The sequence below is a fragment of the Taeniopygia guttata genome, chromosome 36 (assembly GCF_048771995.1).
Source record: "Taeniopygia guttata chromosome 36, bTaeGut7.mat, whole genome shotgun sequence".
NCBI classification, from domain to species: Eukaryota; Metazoa; Chordata; class Aves; order Passeriformes; family Estrildidae; genus Taeniopygia; species Taeniopygia guttata.
The window spans coordinates 4,404,759-4,422,516 of NC_133061.1; the positions used below are offsets into that span (position 1 = coordinate 4,404,759).

Here is a 17,758-nt window from a genome sequence, read left to right on the forward strand (position 1 = left end):
CTGTGTCTGTGTCTCCCACAGTTTCTGCTCAGTCAGGCCTCAGATATCGGGCCCCTTTATCAGCTCTATTGCTTTACTCTCTGTTTTATTCCCCATACGGGGGCACCAGGGCTCTGCCCAACGGGGGTCACTGGGGATCATCCAGCCCGGATCCTCCCATGGGGGATGGAGCTGGAGCAGCGCACCAAGCTCTTCCCTCACTCTCTTCCCTCACTCCAAGCTCTTCCCTCACTCTCTTCCCTCACTCCAAGCTCTTCCCTCACTCGGGGCACTCACAGGGCTTCCCTTACTGGTGCCTCCGTTGGTGCTGGGTCAAGGCTGAGCTCTCTGAGAAACCCTTCCCACACTTCCCACACTTGTAGGGCCTCTCCCCAGTGTGGATGTGCTGGTGTGTTCTCAGGTCTGAGCTCCTCCTGAAGCTCTTCCCACACTCCAAGCACTCATAGGGCCGTTCCCCAGTGTGGATCACCTGGTGCTCAATCAGGTGAGACCTCTGTCTGAAACCCTTCCCACACTCCCCACACTCGTAGGGCCTCTCCCCAGTGTGGATGCGCCGGTGCACGGTGAGGTTGGAGTTGCGGTTGAAGCCCTTCCCGCAGTCGGGGCAGCGGAAGGGCCTCTCCTCTGTGTGACTCTGCTCATGTACGAGGAGATGGGAGCTGGTCTGAAACCTCTTCCCACACTTGGAACACTCGTAGGGCCTCTCCCCAGTGTGGATCCTCTGGTGCACGATCAGGTGGGATCTCTGGCTGAAGCTCTTCCCACACTCAGAACACTCATAGGGCCTCTCCCCAGTGTGGATGCGGCGATGCTGGATGAGTTTTGACTTTTCCCTGAATCCCTTCCTGCAGTCGGGGCAGCTGAAGGGCCTCTCCTCTGTGTGAACCCGATAGTGCAGGAAGAGACAGGAGCTCGTCTGAAACCTCTTCCCACACTTGGAACACTCGTAGGGTCTCTCCCCAGTGTGGATCCTCTGGTGCTTGATCAGGTGGGACCTCCGGCTGAAGCTCTTCCTACACTCCCCACACTCGTAGGGTTTCTCCCCAGTGTGGGCCCTCTGGTGCATGATCAGGTGGGAGCTCCACCTGAAGCTCTTCCCACACTCTGAGCACTTGTGGGGCTTCTCCCCATCATGGAGCTGCTCAGGGACCCCCAGCTCCGAGCTCTGGCTCCATCTCCGGCCGCCTCCCCGGCCCAGGGTGGGTCTTTCCCCCTCAGATCCCCGCGATCTGCGTTTGCAGCCCCTCCTCGTGCGGGATCTCCGGGGCTTTTCCTCCCCGTCGGGTTCCTGCGCCCTGGAGCTGCTCAAAACGGCCTCTTCCACCAGGTTCTGCCGCAGGGATTTGTCCTCCCTGCTCTCCATCCTCAGCTCCTGCCCTGGGGGTGGAAGGACAAGGAGAGGCTCTTCCTCTTCCTCGCAGCCTCCCAGGGGCTGGGAATGGGAAATCCTGGTTTGGGGAAAACAAGGGATGAGCACGTTGAGTTGGAAGCTCCCTCTGTCCCAGTCCATCTCTACAATTCCCCGGCCACCTGGGCTCCATAAAAACCTCCCGAACACCGAGATCCAGCCCTGAAAAAGCCTCCCAGGAGTTCCCCGTCCCTGCTCCCTCCCCTTTGCTGTTCGGGGCTCCCCCCTGTCCCAGCTGCTGGGATCACGCTTGGATTGGGGGTCCCCCTTCTCCTCGCTGCCCGCCCTCCCCAGGCTGCCGGGAGTCCCAGCAATCCCAAAAGCTCCCCCCTCTTGGCTCTCCCCATCCAGGGGTGCCGTGGCTGTTTGGGCTCCCGGGCTCCCTTCTCCCCCTCTTCCCTGCTCTGGGCTGCCGGGGCTCCAAGGAGTCCCCCCAAGGGGCCTTTTCCGCTCAGCTTCGCATTTCTTCCTTCTCCAAACATCCCCCCAAAAAACCCAACCCAAGCACCCCCCAGGAGACCTGGCCCGAGCTCCCCCTCCCCACTCACCTGCGGGATGGGGGGCGATGATCCCACAGGTGGGGGCTGCGAATTCAGGCAGGGCTGACCGCGCGCTTCTCTCTGCTCTGCTCAATCCGCCCTTGTCCCTCCTCTTCCTCTTCCTGCCGCCCCTCCTCTTCTATACCCACTCCTCCTCCTTCTCCTCCCTAAGCCCACCTCCCGCTCCTCCTCCATCCCTGCCCTTCTCTCCCTGCCCTTCCTTCCCCCTCCTCCTGCTCTCTAACCCCACTGCCTTCTGCTCCCTCATCCCTCATCTTCCATCGCTCCTCCTCCTCCTCCTGTGTCCCATCTCCTCCTGCCTGTCCTCCTTTATCCCTTCCCTTCCATCCCCCCTCCTCCTCCTCCTCCTGCCCCTCGCTATCCCCACCTCCTCCTCCTCTTCCATCCCTCCCCTTCCATACCCCCTCCTCCTCCTCCTCCCCATCCCCACCTCCCGCTCCTCCTTCATCCCTGCCCTTCCCTCCCTCCTCCTCCTCCCCCAGCAGCAGCGACACCCTCGGTTCCCGTTCCTGCAGCCCCGGCAGCCCGCGGCAGGAGCGGGGATGGAGCCGGGACAGGTCGGGGTGGGCAGCGCGGGGCTCTCGGCTGCTCCCAGCCGCTGTTCCAGGGGGGAACCCGGCCCGGGCCAAAGGAGAGGCAAACTGGGGAAACTGGGGGCTGCACATCCAAACTGGGGCTGCCTGGGGACCCTGCCTGGGCACTGCCGGCCCTTGGGGCTCCTCTCAGGAGATCAGGAGGGGGGAACGCAGAGAGGGCTCGGGGATGCCAGGAGTGCCAGCACTGGGAAGGACTGGTTTGTACTGGGATTGTACTGGAATCATACTGGGAGCAGCAGGGCCCATGCCAGGGCAGACTGCAGTCACCCCGAGGGAGACTGGGATCGTACTGGGATCATACTGACACAGAGTAGGAGCCTACGGGGGGCAACTGAGACCACGCTGGGGGCAAATGGGATATACTGGGAGTCACTGGGTGCCTGCTGGGGATGACTGGAAACGACTGGGCTTATACTGGGATCATGCTGGAGGTGACTGGGATCATACTGGCAGTGAGTGCCACGACACTGAGGCTGACTGGGAGCGGTTGTGAGCAAATGGGATCGCGCTGGAAGGAACTGGGAGTGAGTGGGAATATGCTGGAAGGAACTGGGGGACACTGTGAGAGACTGGGAGGGACAGTGAGGGTGAAAGGGGCAACTGGAACCATGTGGAGCACAACTGGTTCATATTGGCACTGACTGTGAGCACACTGGCATCATCTCTGGATCATACTGGGAGGGACTGGACTAATACTGGGAGTGTCTGAGAGTGACTGGGAACACACCATGCACAGCATCCCTGTACTGGGGGTGACTGGGAGCAACTTGGAGCACTCTGGGAGCAAATGGCATCATACTGGGATTGACTGGGCTGATGTAGCTGGAGGCAACTGGGACCATACTGCGAGTAATTGGAAGTTACTGGGATTATACTGGGACCATACTGGGAGTGCTGGCATGTGACAAGGATCATACTGGAGGTTACTGGGCTCATACTGGTGATGAAAGGGAGCAACTGGGATCCCACTTTGGGCTACTGGGAGCAACTGAGAACAACTGGGAGCAACTGGGATCATGCTGCAAGCAAACTGGAGGAATTGGGAATGACTGGATGCAGGCTGGAGACAACTGGGACATACTGGGCATGACTGAGATCATACTGGGATAACAAGCACCTTACTGGGATCACTGGGAGTGTCTGGGAATGACCACAGAGATGCTGAAGGCAACTGGGATTTACTGGGGATGTCTGTAACCTTACTGGGGTGACTGGGAACACACTGGGAACAATGGGGACCATGCTGGGGAGAACTGAGAGCGAGTGGAAGTGAGTGGGTCTACACCGGGGACAACTGGGCATGACTGGGACCATGCTGGGAGCAACTGGGATCATATGGGGAGTGATGGGGTTGATACAAGGGACAACTGGGGGCAACTGGGATCACACTGGGGAGAACAGGAAGCAACTGAAAGCATGCTGGGGGCAACTGGGATCCTACTGGATCTTACTTGGAGCAACTGGGATCAGGCTGGAAGCAATTGAGGACAACTGGAGTGACTGGGAACATGGTGGGAGCAACTGGGATACACTGGGAGAGACTGAAACCACAGTGGGGGTAAATGGGAGCAACTGGAACCACAGTGGATGATAATGGGAGCAGCTGTGCCCATGCTGGATTCATACTGGGATCCTACTGGAACTGGCTGGCATCATACTGGGAATGACTGGAAGTGTTCTGGCTGTGACTGGAACCATGCTGGAGGTGACTGGGAGCAACTGGGCCCACCCTGGGAGTGACAGGGAGTCATTCTGGGCAGGGCTGGAATCATACTGGGAGTGACTGGAACCATACTGGGGGGGACTGGGTGCAGCTGGGATCATCCTGGGAGCCACTGGGATTCCAGCAGGTGTGAATGGATCCTGGCTGGGGGTCACTGGGAGCTACTGGGCCCATGTTGGGAGGAAAATCTGGACACATTGAAAGCAACTGGGACCAACTGGAAGGTACTGGAACCGTGCTGAGGGGACTGAGACCACAAATGGGGAAACTGGGTTCATACTGGGAGCGACTGGGACCACACTTTGGGCAACTGCGAGAAACTGGGATCATGCTGGAGGCAACTGGGAGTAACTGGGAAAGACTGCGATCATTCTGAGGTCACCAGAACCTTACTGGGCCAACTGGAATATACTGGGAGTGTCTGTGACCATACTGGGGGGACTGGAACCACACTGGGAACAGCTGGGACCATGCTGGGGACAGCTGAGAGTGAGTGGGACCATGCTGAGAGGGACTGGGACTATTCTAGGGACACCTGGGATCATACTGGGAGGAACTGGGAACAACTGCAACTATTCTGGCAGCAACTGGGATCATACTGGGATCACAGTGGGAGCAGCCGGGTCCATGCTGGGTGAGACTGGGAGGAGCCAGGTCCATGGAGGGTGACTGGAATCATACTGGGATGGACTGGGAGTGGCTGTGAACAACTGGAATCATGCTGAAAGTAACTGGGAGGAAGTGGGAGGGACTGGGAGTATGCTGGGAGTGACTGGGATATACTGGGAGAGACTGGGAGTCATAGGGATCATACTGGTGGTTACTGGGGTCATGTTGGCATTGACAGGGAGCAACTGGGATCACACTGGGGGGCACTGGCATCATACTGGGAGTGACTGGGATCATACTGGGATTACAGTGGGTGCCAAGGGACCCTGACTGGGGGTTACTGGGAGCTGCCAGGCCCATGCTGGGAGCCAAATGCACACACACTGAGAGCAACTGGGAGCAACTGGGAATGACAGGAGTCATGCAGGTGACAACTGGGATGTACTGGCAGTGACTGGGATAAAACTGGGGGCAGCTGAACCATGCTGAGGTAACTGGGAGTGCCTGGCAAAGACTCTGGGAATGTTCCAGGCAACTGGGATGTACTGGGAGTACCTAAGAACATGCAGGTGGTGACTGGGACCACACTGGGAGCCACTGGGAATGTGCTGGGGGCAACTGGGACCATGCTGGGGGCAAGTGTGAGTGACTGGGGCCCTGCTGGGGGAGACTGGGTTCATACTGGACTCATCTTGGGATCATATTGGGAGTGACTGGGACTATACTAGGAGCAACTGGGAGAAGTGGGAACACACTGGAGAAAAGTGGGAGCAACTGGGACTTGCTGAGGGCAAATAGCGTCATAATGGGGAATGACTGAGAGTGACTGGGCTCATACTGGGAGAAACAGGGATCCTGCAGGGAGTGAGGGGAAGTGACCAGGGTGATACTGGGACTGACTGGGCTCATCCTGGGAGTGCCCAGGAAACTGGAAGCACACAGGGGTAGGAACTGGGCACCTGCTGGGAGCAGCCCCTGGCGGCCCCGGTACCCCCGAACCCCTTTCCCGGCCATGCCGCCCCTCCAGCCCCAGCACCCCCATTGCCGGGTGCCGGCACTGCCAGGGGTCCCCCCTCTCGGGTCCCCGCTGGGGCTCCTGGGGCTCTCCTCTCTCTGCGCTCCCGCCCAGGGAAGCCGCGGCTCTCCCGGGGCTCCCCAAATCCGGGGTCCCCCCGCCGCTCCCGCCGCTCCCGCGCGGTCCCCACGCGGCCCCGGCAGAGCTCGGAGGGCCCGGCCGGGAAGCCCAACCCGCACCGCGGGGGGACCCGCATCCCCCCGGCCCCGCCAGGGCTCTGCCGCCACCCGCAGCGGGACCCCCCAAAAACACCTCCCGGGGACCCCCGATGTCCCCCCGAGGGCAGCTGCGGCTCGGCCTTGGAGCCCCGCCAGCTCCAAACATCCCCCCAAAAACCCCAAACCCAGGGAGCCCCGGGATATTTGGGGCCAGCTCCCCCTGCCCGGGCACCTGCGGGATGGGGGCGACGCTCCCGGGGTGCTGCGAGTTCAGACAGAGCCGGAGCCCCGCGGTTCATCCTCCCCGCTCCTCCTGCTGCTCCCGCTGCCGCTCCGCCTCTTCCTCCCTCCTCCTCCTCCTCCCCGCAGCCGCGGGAGGGGCGGGGATGGAGCCGGGACAGGTCGGAACGCAGAGAGGGGTGGGGGGATGCCAGGAGTGACTGGGCTGTACTGGGATCATACTGGGAGCAGCTCCTGGGTGACTGATCCTACTGGGATCATACTGGGAGTGAGGAGGAGCAGCGCGGTGGCTCCAGCGCTGGGGCTGGGGGCGCTCCTGGCGGGCGAGGGGGGAGTGGGACCCCGGCACCGGGACCCTGAATCGCCATTGCCGGCACCGGGACCCCCCCCTGCTCCCCTTATCCTGCACAGGGACCCACCTGAATCCCCCATTTCCGGACATCAGGGCCCTCTGCTCCCCTTTTCCCTGCTCCCAGCCTCTAGATTTCCCGTGTGCCTGATCCTGGAACGCCTTGGAACGCCTTGGACTCCCATTGCTGCCTTTCCCAGCCCCCAGCCCCACCTTTGTGCAAAGCCAGAGACCCTCTGAACTCCCCCTTCCCAAACACCCCGGGTGTCCCCACCCTGGTACCCCTTTTTGGGAAACCCTGGACTCCCCTTTCCTGGGCTCAAGGACCCCCTGGAACTCCCTTCTACCTCTCCATCCCTGCCCCCCCATTTCCGTGACCCTGAGACCCCCCTGCACCCCCATTCCTGAGAACCAAGACACCCTTTTACCCCTTTGCCCAGCACTGAGACCCCCCTGCACCCCCTTATCCGGCACCAACACAACCTGTTCCCATCCCACACCTCTCCCAACCCCCAGCCCCACCCTTTTACCTGACCTGGGACCCCTGGGCCCCCATTCCTGCCTTTCCCAGCCCCTAGCCCCTCCTTTCCTCATGTTCAGGAGCCCTGGCACCCCCTTTCCTGGGCACAGGATTCCATGGACACCTCATCCCAGCTCTTCCAGTCCCTGCACCCCCTTTCCTTGGCTCTCAGCCCCTGAACCTCCTTCCCAGCTCTTCCAGCTCTGCAGGTCCCCCCTTTTCCTTGGCCTGTGGACCCCCTGGATCCCCAAATTCTCAGCCCCCTCAGCTCCCCCAAATCTCCATGTCCCCCCAGTTCTCCACTCCCCGCAGTTCCTGGAAGCGGTGCTGTCGGAGCCTGGCCTGGGGGTCCCCCAGTCCTTGACTGTGGGGGACGTGGACGGGACCCTCTGCGAGCGCTGCGGCAGCGAGCGGGGCCGGATGGAGGCACAGACACCGGGGATGGGGGCGGGAGCTGAGCTGGGATATTGGGACAGCCAGAGCTGGGATATTGGGACAGCCAGAGCTGGGATATTGGGATAGCCAGAGCTGGGATATTGGGATAGCCAGAGCTGGGATATTGGGATAACCAGAGCTGGGATATTGGGACAGACAGAGCTGGGACATTGGGACAGCCAGAGCTGGGATATTGGGATAACCAGAGCTGGGACATTGGGACAGCCAGAGCTGGGATATTGGGACAGCCAGAGCTGGGATATTGGGATAGCCAGAGCTGGGATATTGGGACAGCCAGAGCAGGGATATTGGGACAGCCAGAGCTGGGATATTGCGATAGCCAGAGCTGGGATGTTGGGATAGCCAGAGCTGGGACATTGGGATAGCCAGAGCTGGGATATTGGGACAGCCAGAGCTGGGATTTTGGGACAGCCAGAGCTGGGATTTTGGGACAGCCAGACCCTGATCTAGGACAGGAACCGGCCCGTGGCCGACAGTGACCTGGAGATGGGGCCGGTACAACCAGAGCAGGGGCAGTGGAGGGAGCCGGGGCTGGGCTGGGATCTGTGGGAATGGAGGACTCTGAGGGGCTGGGATGGGATCTCTGGGGATGGGGGGGATCTGTGGGGCTGGGATGGGAATCCAGGGAGCTTCAAGGGGCTCCCTGGGGCTGGGACACGACTCCATGGGTCTGTTCTCTCCTCGTTCCCAGGTCTCCACACAGTGCAGGGGGTTTCCAGCTGTGACCTCCTGTCCAACAGAGCGTCCATGGATCCCACCAGTACGGCTACGAGGGCTGGGATTTCATCTCCTTCCTGCTGGGATCTCGGAGCTTTGCAGTGTCCAGCGGTGCCACCTGGATCACCCAGAGGTGCTGGGAATCCAGAGGGATCATGGTGGAGCAAATGAAGCATTACCTGGGGCACACCTGTGTGGAAAGGCCCCCAAAATATATCAGATATGGTCGGGAGGCTCTGGAGCACAAAGGTGGGTGTGGGAAGGGAAGGGCAATTCCTATGGGAATGGGGGATTCAGAAATGGGGGACTTGGGAATGCAGGAATTGCCATGGAATTTCCATGGCCAGATCTCACTCTCATCCCGGTCAGCTGAGAATTTCATGGATGGATCTCCCCCCTAATCCACTGCCATGGGAATTCCATGGGGAAATGATTGGAATTGATAACCAATCCAATGAGAGCAGTGCAATGAGAAGTAATCCCTGCGGGGATTCCATGGAACATTGATCCCAATCCTTTGCCCAGGCCGGCTCTGCTGTGCCCGTGGCAGCACCAGGGGAGTGCCCTGTCCCTGCCCTGAGCCCAGCACGAGCCTTTCCTTGGGTGTTCCGTGCCCTGCCCGGGGCAGGAGGGCACTGCCGGAGCGGCTTTGGTGGCCCCGGGCACTCGGCTGGGCTGCAGCCACTGCAGGGGCTCCTGGGGAATGTTCCAGAGCAGAGCTGAAAGCAAACAACAGTTTCTGGAGGGGATTCTGCCCCTGGGCCTGTGCTGGGAGCCCAAGGGCAACAGCCCAAAGTGCTGGGGCTCAGTGTCCCTCGGCCAGGCCGTGTTCCCTGGCTGTGCCCTGTCCCTCAGCTGTGCCCTGTCCCTCAGCTCTGTGGGGCAGGGGTGGCAGCAGGACCCGGGGCAGCCCTGGGGGAGAACAACCCTGAGCCCCAGCTGGGCCAGTTCCCCCAGTTCCCCCCAGGCCACTCCCAGCATGGGCCCTGTGGCTCCCAGTCACCCCCAGTATGGTCCCACTCACTTCCAGTTACACTCAGTGTGATCCCAGTATCATCCCGGTCACTCCCAGTGTGATCCCTGCGTGATCCCAGCATGTTCCCAGGTGTTCCTATTCACCCCTATAATAGTTTCAGGCAGTCCCAGTATGGTTCCAGTCCTTCCCAGTATGATCCCAGTATGAACCCAGTCACTCTCATTACGGTACCATTTGCCCCCAGTAAGGTCCCAGTCACTCCAAGTCACCCAGTATGATTCCAGTCACTCCCAGTATGATTCCAGTCACTCCCAGATAGTCCCAGTATTATTGCAGTAACTTCCTTTATGGTTCCTCTGTGATCCCAGTCACTCCAGGTTAATGCTGCCTGGGGTCCCAGGGGTCCATCTGACCCCCGGGCTGCCGCTGCCGTGGGTGTCCGGATAGCGCTGCGCTGTCAGGCTCAGCCTGTCTGGGTCCCTCGGCTCAGCTCCCAGCCACAGGCAACTTAGTGAGCACCTCTGGAGTGATTTCAGCTCTGTGAGTTCAGCTCTCAGTGATTTCGCTCTGTGCTCACAAGTGCCTCTGGCAGACACACAGGGATAGAGAGAGGAAAAGGCTGTATGTGGTTCCACAGCGATGTCCTTTATTGCCAGCTCCTCTGAAGGGATGCAGTTACAGCTCTTCTGCCAAACTGGGTAGAAATGGGTGTTTATATGGGGTACTGGGGTGTTGGAAATTGTCCAGTCACCAGAGTTGAGAAGAATACGACCAATAGCCTTACAGAGAGATAAGAAGGGTCTGAATGCGGAAGAGGGGCTTCTTTGGTCCAGTCACCATGACTTAGGCATTTCTTATCTTAGGTGAGTGACCGCCAGGGAGGCCTTGCAGGGCCTCTGACTGCTACAGTGACACTACAGAACCTCATGGAACCATGGGTCAGCTGTGACAATGTGGGTCCAAGGATACCATGGTGGCACTACGGAACCTCATGGAACCAAGGGGCCATGGTGACACTGTGCTGCCTCATGGAGTCAAGGAGACCATTGTGAACTCAGAGACCCCAAGGAACCAAGGGTCCATGGTGACCTTGTGCAGCCGCAGTGTCACAGAGGAGCCGCTGTGACACAGCGAGGGCACACGGAGCCCAGGGGCCATTGTGACACATCAGGGCTTTGTGGAACCACGAAGCCATTGTGACACTCCAGGGCCTGATGGAGCTAAGGACACCATTGTGACACTGTGGGGTCCATGGAACCAAGGGAACATGGAACAGCTCTGGCTGGCTGGGCCTCCTGGAGACCACCTGACAGGTCCGGGTGACCTTGGCATGTCAAGGGCTGCTTCTCATCTCCCCTGAAGCACTGGGGCTCTGGGCTTTCCTTCCTATGGGAGAGAACTGTCCTTCTCCTCCAAGGACCCAGGGCCAAAATTTGGATTCCTTCAAATTTCCTTATATACGAAGATTGTTCCCAGATGAAATCTGCCAGGTCTGAGACAGATCTCGATGCCTTGGCCACCCAAGGGCCACCTCTTATCTGCCTTTCAAATACTGCGACCATGTGCTTTTCTTTATTATGGGGAAAAAACATCCACTTCAACCAGGCACCCATGACAAAAATTTGGGATCTGCCTCCAGAATTCCCTATATCCAATGATAGCTCCCAGAAAACTCATGCCAGGAAACACAATCTGGCTGGCCTTGGCCTCCTGAAGGCTGGCACTCATGTGCCTCTGAAACACTGGGGCTCTGTGCTTTCCTTCCTAATGGAAAGAATTTCCGTCCAGGCACCCATGGTTAAAACCGCGATTCCACCTCCAGAACTCTGTACATGCAAGGATTGCTCCCAAGTGAAATCAGCCAGGACAGACAGGTCTGGCTGCCCTTGGACCCATGGGGGCTGCCTCTCACCTGCCTTTGAAACACTTGGTCTCGGTGCTTTCCTTCCAATGGAAAAGAACTGTCATTCTTATCTATGCAAAAATGGCCAAAAATGGGATTCCACCTCCAAATACCCTATATCCAAGGGTTGCTTTCAGACAAAAGCTACCAGGACAGAGAGGTCTGGCTGCCCTTGGCCTCTGATGGCCGCCTTTCATCTGCCCCTGAAACACCGGTGTTCCATGCTTTTCTTCCTGTGTAAAAGAACTGTCCTTCACCTCCAGGCAACCAGGTCTGAAACTGGTATTCCACCTCTAAAATTCCCTATGTCCAAGGACAAAATCTGCCAGCACCATCTGATCTGGCTGGCCTTGGCCTCTGGGGGCTGAAGCTCATCTGCCCCTGGAACACTGGGGCTCGCTTTTTCCCTTCCTATGGAGACCATGGTGATACTGTGAGGACCTGGTGGTACTTTCCCTAAAAAAGTTGCAATTTGTAAAGGTATCTCTCAGAACAATACCTGGCAGCTTTGGCTGGCCTTGTCCTCTAGTGGTCACCTTTCATCTGCCCCTAAAACAGTGGCGCTCTATTCCTTCATTCCTGGGGAAAATAGCTGGTCTTCATGTCCAGGAACCACAGCAAAAATAAGAATTGGCCACCAAGCCTGCCTGGGGTCATGGAACCATCTGCAGGCCCCGGGCAGATATTGACTCTGCCAGTGCTGCCATCCTCCCTCCAGTGAGAGAAAAGGACACAGGGCAGGCACACAGAGGGGCAACATGAAGACACCGAGGTCAGTGAAGAGGAAGTTGAGTCCCAGATGGAAGGGATGAGGAGATGCCTTGATCTTGGGGCTGAAATTCCCTGCTAAAGCTATGGAGAAGGATGTCATTGATACATCAGGCTCTCTTTTTCCCTAAAAGGCATTGAAAAATATGGGGAGATGACTTGTTTCAGCAAAGGCCTCCATGCTAAAGTAAGGAAATATTGAAGTAGCTTGATGCCATGAGGTGTTTGAACAGACAAAGAGAGCAGAGTGATGAGACCCTGTGCCCTCAGGGAGAGAAGAAGAAGATCTCTATTCCCAGAGATTAAGATGATTTCAGAAAGAGATGAAGAGAACCTTTGCTCTTAAACAGCACATCTTTAAACTAATACCACTTAAATTGACATGTCCCCTAAACACAGCTGTGGGAAAATCTGTGAAAAAATGGGAGGGATTTCACAATTGCAGATTTTTCCTAGTGGCTGCTATTCATGGAAAAGAAAAGCCATGAGATAACTGTTTTCTTGTGGAGAAGTCTCCATAACATTTACAAGAGGAGGGTCTTTCCCTAAGTGAACTGAAGAAAGACTATTCTAGAGTTAGAAAACTGACAGAAAATTTTAGATTTTGTCTCTTTACATTGTCAGATTGTATGGAGAAAGGAAGTGTTCTGAAAGTTTTGTTCTGATCCTTATTACCCTGTCATTTAGTTACTCTTAAGAAACTTTTCTTGATACCATTTAAAAGTTTTGAGCCCACTTTGCCTTTCTTCTAATCCTAGCTCAAGAGCAGGAAATGAGTAAGTATATTCTAGTGTGTGCACTGGTAATTAGACAGCACTGAACCCACCACACTTATTGATATATTGCCCAAGAAATCCCAAAATGGTGAACCAAAACTACTACAGAAACTTCCTGATGAACTGCCCCAGACCAGAGGGAAATCAAGGCAGAGCCATGGTTTGTCAGGAGTTGCCTGAACCTAATGAGCCCCGTGGTGCATTTGGAGCTGAGCCCTGGAACCTCAGGGCCTGAGAGGAGATTGCACAAACCTTTCCAGGAGTCAACGGCAGAAGAAAACCCCAAACTGTCTCAAAGCATTAATGGGTGCCACTGAGGTCCATCCCCAACACAGGCTCCTCATGGACTCCTTGAAGGAGAGAATTGGAGACTCAAAATGGCACAAAAACCTCTCAGTGTGGAAAGGAAAATCCAAAGTACCTGAAAAAAGTTTAGTATCTCAGAGTATTAATGAGCCCCAGTGAGTGTCAGTACAAAGCTCTCAAGGGACTCGTTAAAGCAGAGAATTGGGGCATGATTGCACAAACCTCTCACAGAGTCTGTATCAAAAGGGAAACACCAAGTACAATAAAAGAAATTAACTTCTGGGAGCATGAAGGAACCCCCAGGGCCATTCCTGACCAAGGCTCCCCAGGGACTCCTTCCAGCAGATCCTTGAGGCCACTGGGATGTGGGCTAGGGGGGGATGCTGAGGGCAGGACCAGGGGGTGACAGTGCCCAGCCTGGCTGGGGCTGTGCCAGGAGGCCCCAGGGCCTCAGGACAAGGTGTCTCCTGACAGCCCTTGGTGGCACAGACCCTGCTGTGCCCCAGGGCACCAAGACTTGGCTTCTCTTTGTCCCCACCTGTCATCAGCGCCTCCAGTTCTCTGCTCTGCCTGGGGCCTGGGGACACTTTCTCAGTCGTGTCCCTCAGTGGGACCCATTAAAAGTCCAAGAAACTTTGGAGTTGGATTGTGACTTGGAGTTCTGGAGAGGTTTCTGCAGCTCCCTCTCAGGGCCTGATGTTCAGGGCCTGAGCACAAAGCCCCAGAGGGTCATTAAAGTCCTTGTGCTGTGTCTGTGCTGCTGAGCTGGGCTTGGCTCCTGGCACAGAGGGTGATCCTGGTAACCAAGGAGAGCTTCAAAAGCACATTTCTCTTGCTGAGCAGCTCTTCTCCCAGCCCAGCAGGGCTGGGGCACTGCCTGCAGGCAGCCCGGGCACAGCACAGAGGCACAGAGAGCTTCAATCAGTCAGGGCTGGGAAGGGGCTGAGAAGTGCCTGGGGCAGAATCACTGCCAGCCCTTGGCACAGGAACCTCTGGCCGCAGGACAATGCAGCTGCAGCTCCTGGAGAGATCTCCTAAAGCTGGAACATCCCAATGCCCACAGACCCTGTGAGTACAATTCTGATTATTTCTGGTGCTGGGTAGGCGAAATGCTTATGAAGTTCTGACATGGTGAGCAGTTCTGATCCGTCATAGAATATTTCCAAGACAAGAATTTTGATAAAAATGTGGAAATGTCCTAAGACTTTATTTTAGTTTCCTGCTATTGGAAATGGCAGGGAAGGGGGATAAATATTAACGGTTGATTATGAATTTTGACAAGTGCCTGAGACATCCAAACTGTTACTTTTAGTGATCAATATGTTCACAGGAGATCCCTAATGTGCTTTCAGCCACTCTGCCCATGGACAGCAGCAGCACCACGTTTGCTGGAGCCATCAGGCTCAGTCTGATCTGTCCTTTCTCCAAGCTGCAAACAGAACCTGCCCCCAGCCAGTGCCCTGCAAACAGACAGGGTTCTGTCAGGCCAAGGAGAGTGCACAGAGATTTGGGGTCTGGGAGTGCTGGCCCGGAGAGATCAGGCACAGGGAAACACCTGCAGGAGGAAAATCTCCAGGAAGCAGAGAGAAGATCAGGGAAGGAGAGAAAACAAAACCCAGAAATGCTGTGGCAGGGAGAGTTTAGAGATGCCCAGAGGATCCCCTCCAGTGCAGCCCTTCCCTCTGCACAAGCCCCCTCCCTCCTGTGCCCCAGCCAAGCCTCTGCCCTCAGGGTCGGGGCTCCAAGGCGTGCAGCCCCTCCTGTGCAGGCAGAGCTGCAGCAGAGCCGTGGGGCAGCTCTGCAGCCCCGGGCCCAGTTCCCTCTGCAGAGCACAGGGCTGGGAGCAGCTGCCCGGCACTGGGGGCTCTGGCAGGGGGCACAGCTGGCTCAGGGTGACACAGCTGTCCCCAGTGCCCGGCTCTGGGCAATGCTGGCAGTGCAGCCAGGGAAGGAGCTGCATCTCCCTTCATCCAGTGCCATCAGAAGGACACTTGGAATTCTCCCTGAGATTTCAGTCCAAGCTGATATCTTCAATCCAGGGAGCAAACCTGTCCTAGAGCATCTCTGAGTTATAAGATTGATGGGGAAAGGAAGATGTGTTGTGGCACTGACAATGCTGCTGGGTTTGTGAAATGAGCAACGTGAGTCCTTGGCTACAAATGGGCTGGGGTGGATCCATCTGCTCTCAGCAGTGCCTGGTAACATTTTAGGGGAAGCGTGGGAAGGTGATCACCCTCCACCTGAGAAAGGTTAGAGCCCAGAGAAACTCTGAACAGGTCAGAATGACAGACCATCTCCCCTCATTTTTCTCTCAGCACTTTGCCTAACAGAAATTACTCTGTTCTCCCTGGGGGAAGCAGAAATACAAAGATTTTGATATCCAAGACTACTAGGAAAAATATTGCGGAGCTTATAACAAAAACCACATAACTCTTAAACACAAAATTGTGTCTGAGTGTGCTCCAGAGGAGGGTGTGTGGGAAATGGCCTTGATTTTGGTTACAGGTATCTCCTCTAACTCTTCACTGTCCTTTTTCCATGACCAGGTGCCCATGTGCAGCCACAGCAAATGTCCAGCAGCAGCTCCATCAGCCACTTCCTCCTGCTGGCACTGGCAGACACGCGGCAGCTGCAGCTCCTGCACTTCTGCCTCTTCCTGGGCATCTCCCTGGCTGCCCTCCTGGGCAACGGCCTCATCATCAGCGCCGTAGCCTGCGGCCACCACCTGCACACGCCCATGTTCTTCTTCCTGCTCAACCTGGCCCTCAGCGACCTGGGCTCCATCTGCACCACTGTCCCCAAAGCCATGCACAATTCCCTCTGGGACACCAGGAACATCTCCTACTCAGGATGTGCTGCACAGCTCTTTTTCTTTCTCTTCTTCATCTCAGCAGAGTTTTGCCTCCTGACTATCATGTGCTACGACCGCTACGTGTCCATCTGCAAACCCCTGCACTACGGGACCCTCCTGGGCAGCAGAGCTTGTGCCCACATGGCAGCAGCTGCCTGGGCCAGTGCCTTTCTCAATGCTCTGCTGCACACAGCCAATACATTTTCCCTACCCCAGTGCCAGGACAATGCCCTGGGCCAGTTCTTCTGTGAAATCCCCCAGATCCTCAAGATCTCCTGCTCCAATTCCTATCTCAGGGAACTGGGGCTTCTTGCTATTAGTGCCTGTTTGGTATCTGGTTGTTTTGTGTTCATTGTTTTCTCCTATGTGCAGATCTTCAGGGCTGTGCTGAGGATCCCCTCTGAGCAGGGACGGCACAAAGCCTTTTCCACCTGCCTCCCTCACCTGGCTGTGCTCTCCTTGTTCCTCAGCACTATTATGTTTGCTCATCTGAAACCCCCCTCTATCTCCTCCCCATCCCTGGATCTGGCCCTGTCAGTTCTGTACTCGGTGGTGCCTCCAGCCCTGAACCCCCTCATCTACAGCCTGAGGAACCAGGAGCTCAAGGCTGCAGTGTGGAGACTGATGACTGGATGCTTTCAGGAACATTAAACTGCTGGCAAATTTCTACAAATCACTTGTAATAAAAGTCATCTTTGATACTTCTTGTTGGTTTAGTTTTGAAGGTTCTTTTTCTTTGTTTTACATTTTAATGTTTTCCACATTAGAAAGAAATGTCATTGTGCCATTTCTCATTTTGTTTCTCTTCACCTTCCCTGTGCCCACAGACTGTCAATGAGGGGCTGCGCTCTCGGTGGCTTTCAAGGAACTAAAGGATGTCCCAGCAAAGTTTTCTGCAGAGATGTCCTTTTGTTGCCTTCTCTGGAGCTGCAGCAGCAATGTCTGTGTGCAGAGCTGGGGGCAGATCAGTGCTGGCACAGCAGCTCTGCTCCTGCTGGCCACACCATTCCTGACCCAGGCCAGGAGCCATTGGCCTTCTTGGCCACCTGGGCACACGGCTGGCTCATGTCCAGCCTGCTGTCCATCAGTCCCTGCAGGTCCCTTTCTGCCTGGCTGCTGTCCAGCCCCTCTGTCCCCAGCCTGTAGCACTGCAGGGGTTGTTGTGGCCAAAGTGCAGGACCCAGCACTTGGACTTGTTAAACCTCACCTTGTTGGATTTGAGCCCTGATCCAGCCTGTCCAGTCCCTGTGCAGAGCCCTCCTACCCTCCAGCAGATCAACACTCCCAGACAACTTGGTGTCACCAGGGTTCCATGAGGCCCCAGAGTGTCCCAATGGTGTCCATGACTCCATGAGGCCCCTCAGTGTCACAATGTCCCTTTGGTTCCATGGGACCCCTTGGTGTCACAAAGTCCCTTGGATCCTTGGGCCCTGCAGTGTCACAATGTCACCGCGGTCCCCAAGGCCCTGCAGTGTCACAGTGGATCCTTGGTTCCATGAGGCCTGGCAGGGCAGCAGTGCTCTCCTTGGTCCCTCAGTGTCACAGTGGCCTCTTGGTCCCCAGGGACACTGTCAGTCTGTGGTGGTGGCGGGCACAACTTTCCCTGGGAGTGTTTTGTGCTAACGGGCAGAGCCACGGGAGCCCAGCACACACACACACACACGGAGCAGCTCGGCAGGGAGGACACGGGAGGGCCCAGGCATGGAGCTCCAACGAGGGTTTATCAGGGTCTGACGCTCCAGGGCTCTGGGGGTTAAAGACAAAGAC

The 17,758-nt window shown here is 56.7% G+C and overlaps 2 protein-coding genes across 2 annotated transcripts in view; one reads left to right on the top strand and one right to left on the bottom strand.

The window, feature by feature from the left end:
• LOC140681478 (uncharacterized) overlaps positions 1-17,758 on the bottom strand; it is a 90,948-nt gene continuing 73,190 nt past the window's right edge. The window contains exon 5 of the mRNA XM_072921313.1: positions 1-1,137. Coding sequence (XP_072777414.1) covers positions 287-1,137 — 851 coding nt within the window. The 3' untranslated portion in view covers positions 1-286. The remainder of the gene's footprint in view (positions 1,138-17,758) is intronic.
• On the top strand, positions 15,710-16,642 carry LOC140681488 (olfactory receptor 14I1-like). Its single transcript, XM_072921334.1, has one exon. The coding sequence runs from the start codon at positions 15,710-15,712 to the stop codon at positions 16,640-16,642; it is 933 nt and encodes a 310-aa protein (XP_072777435.1).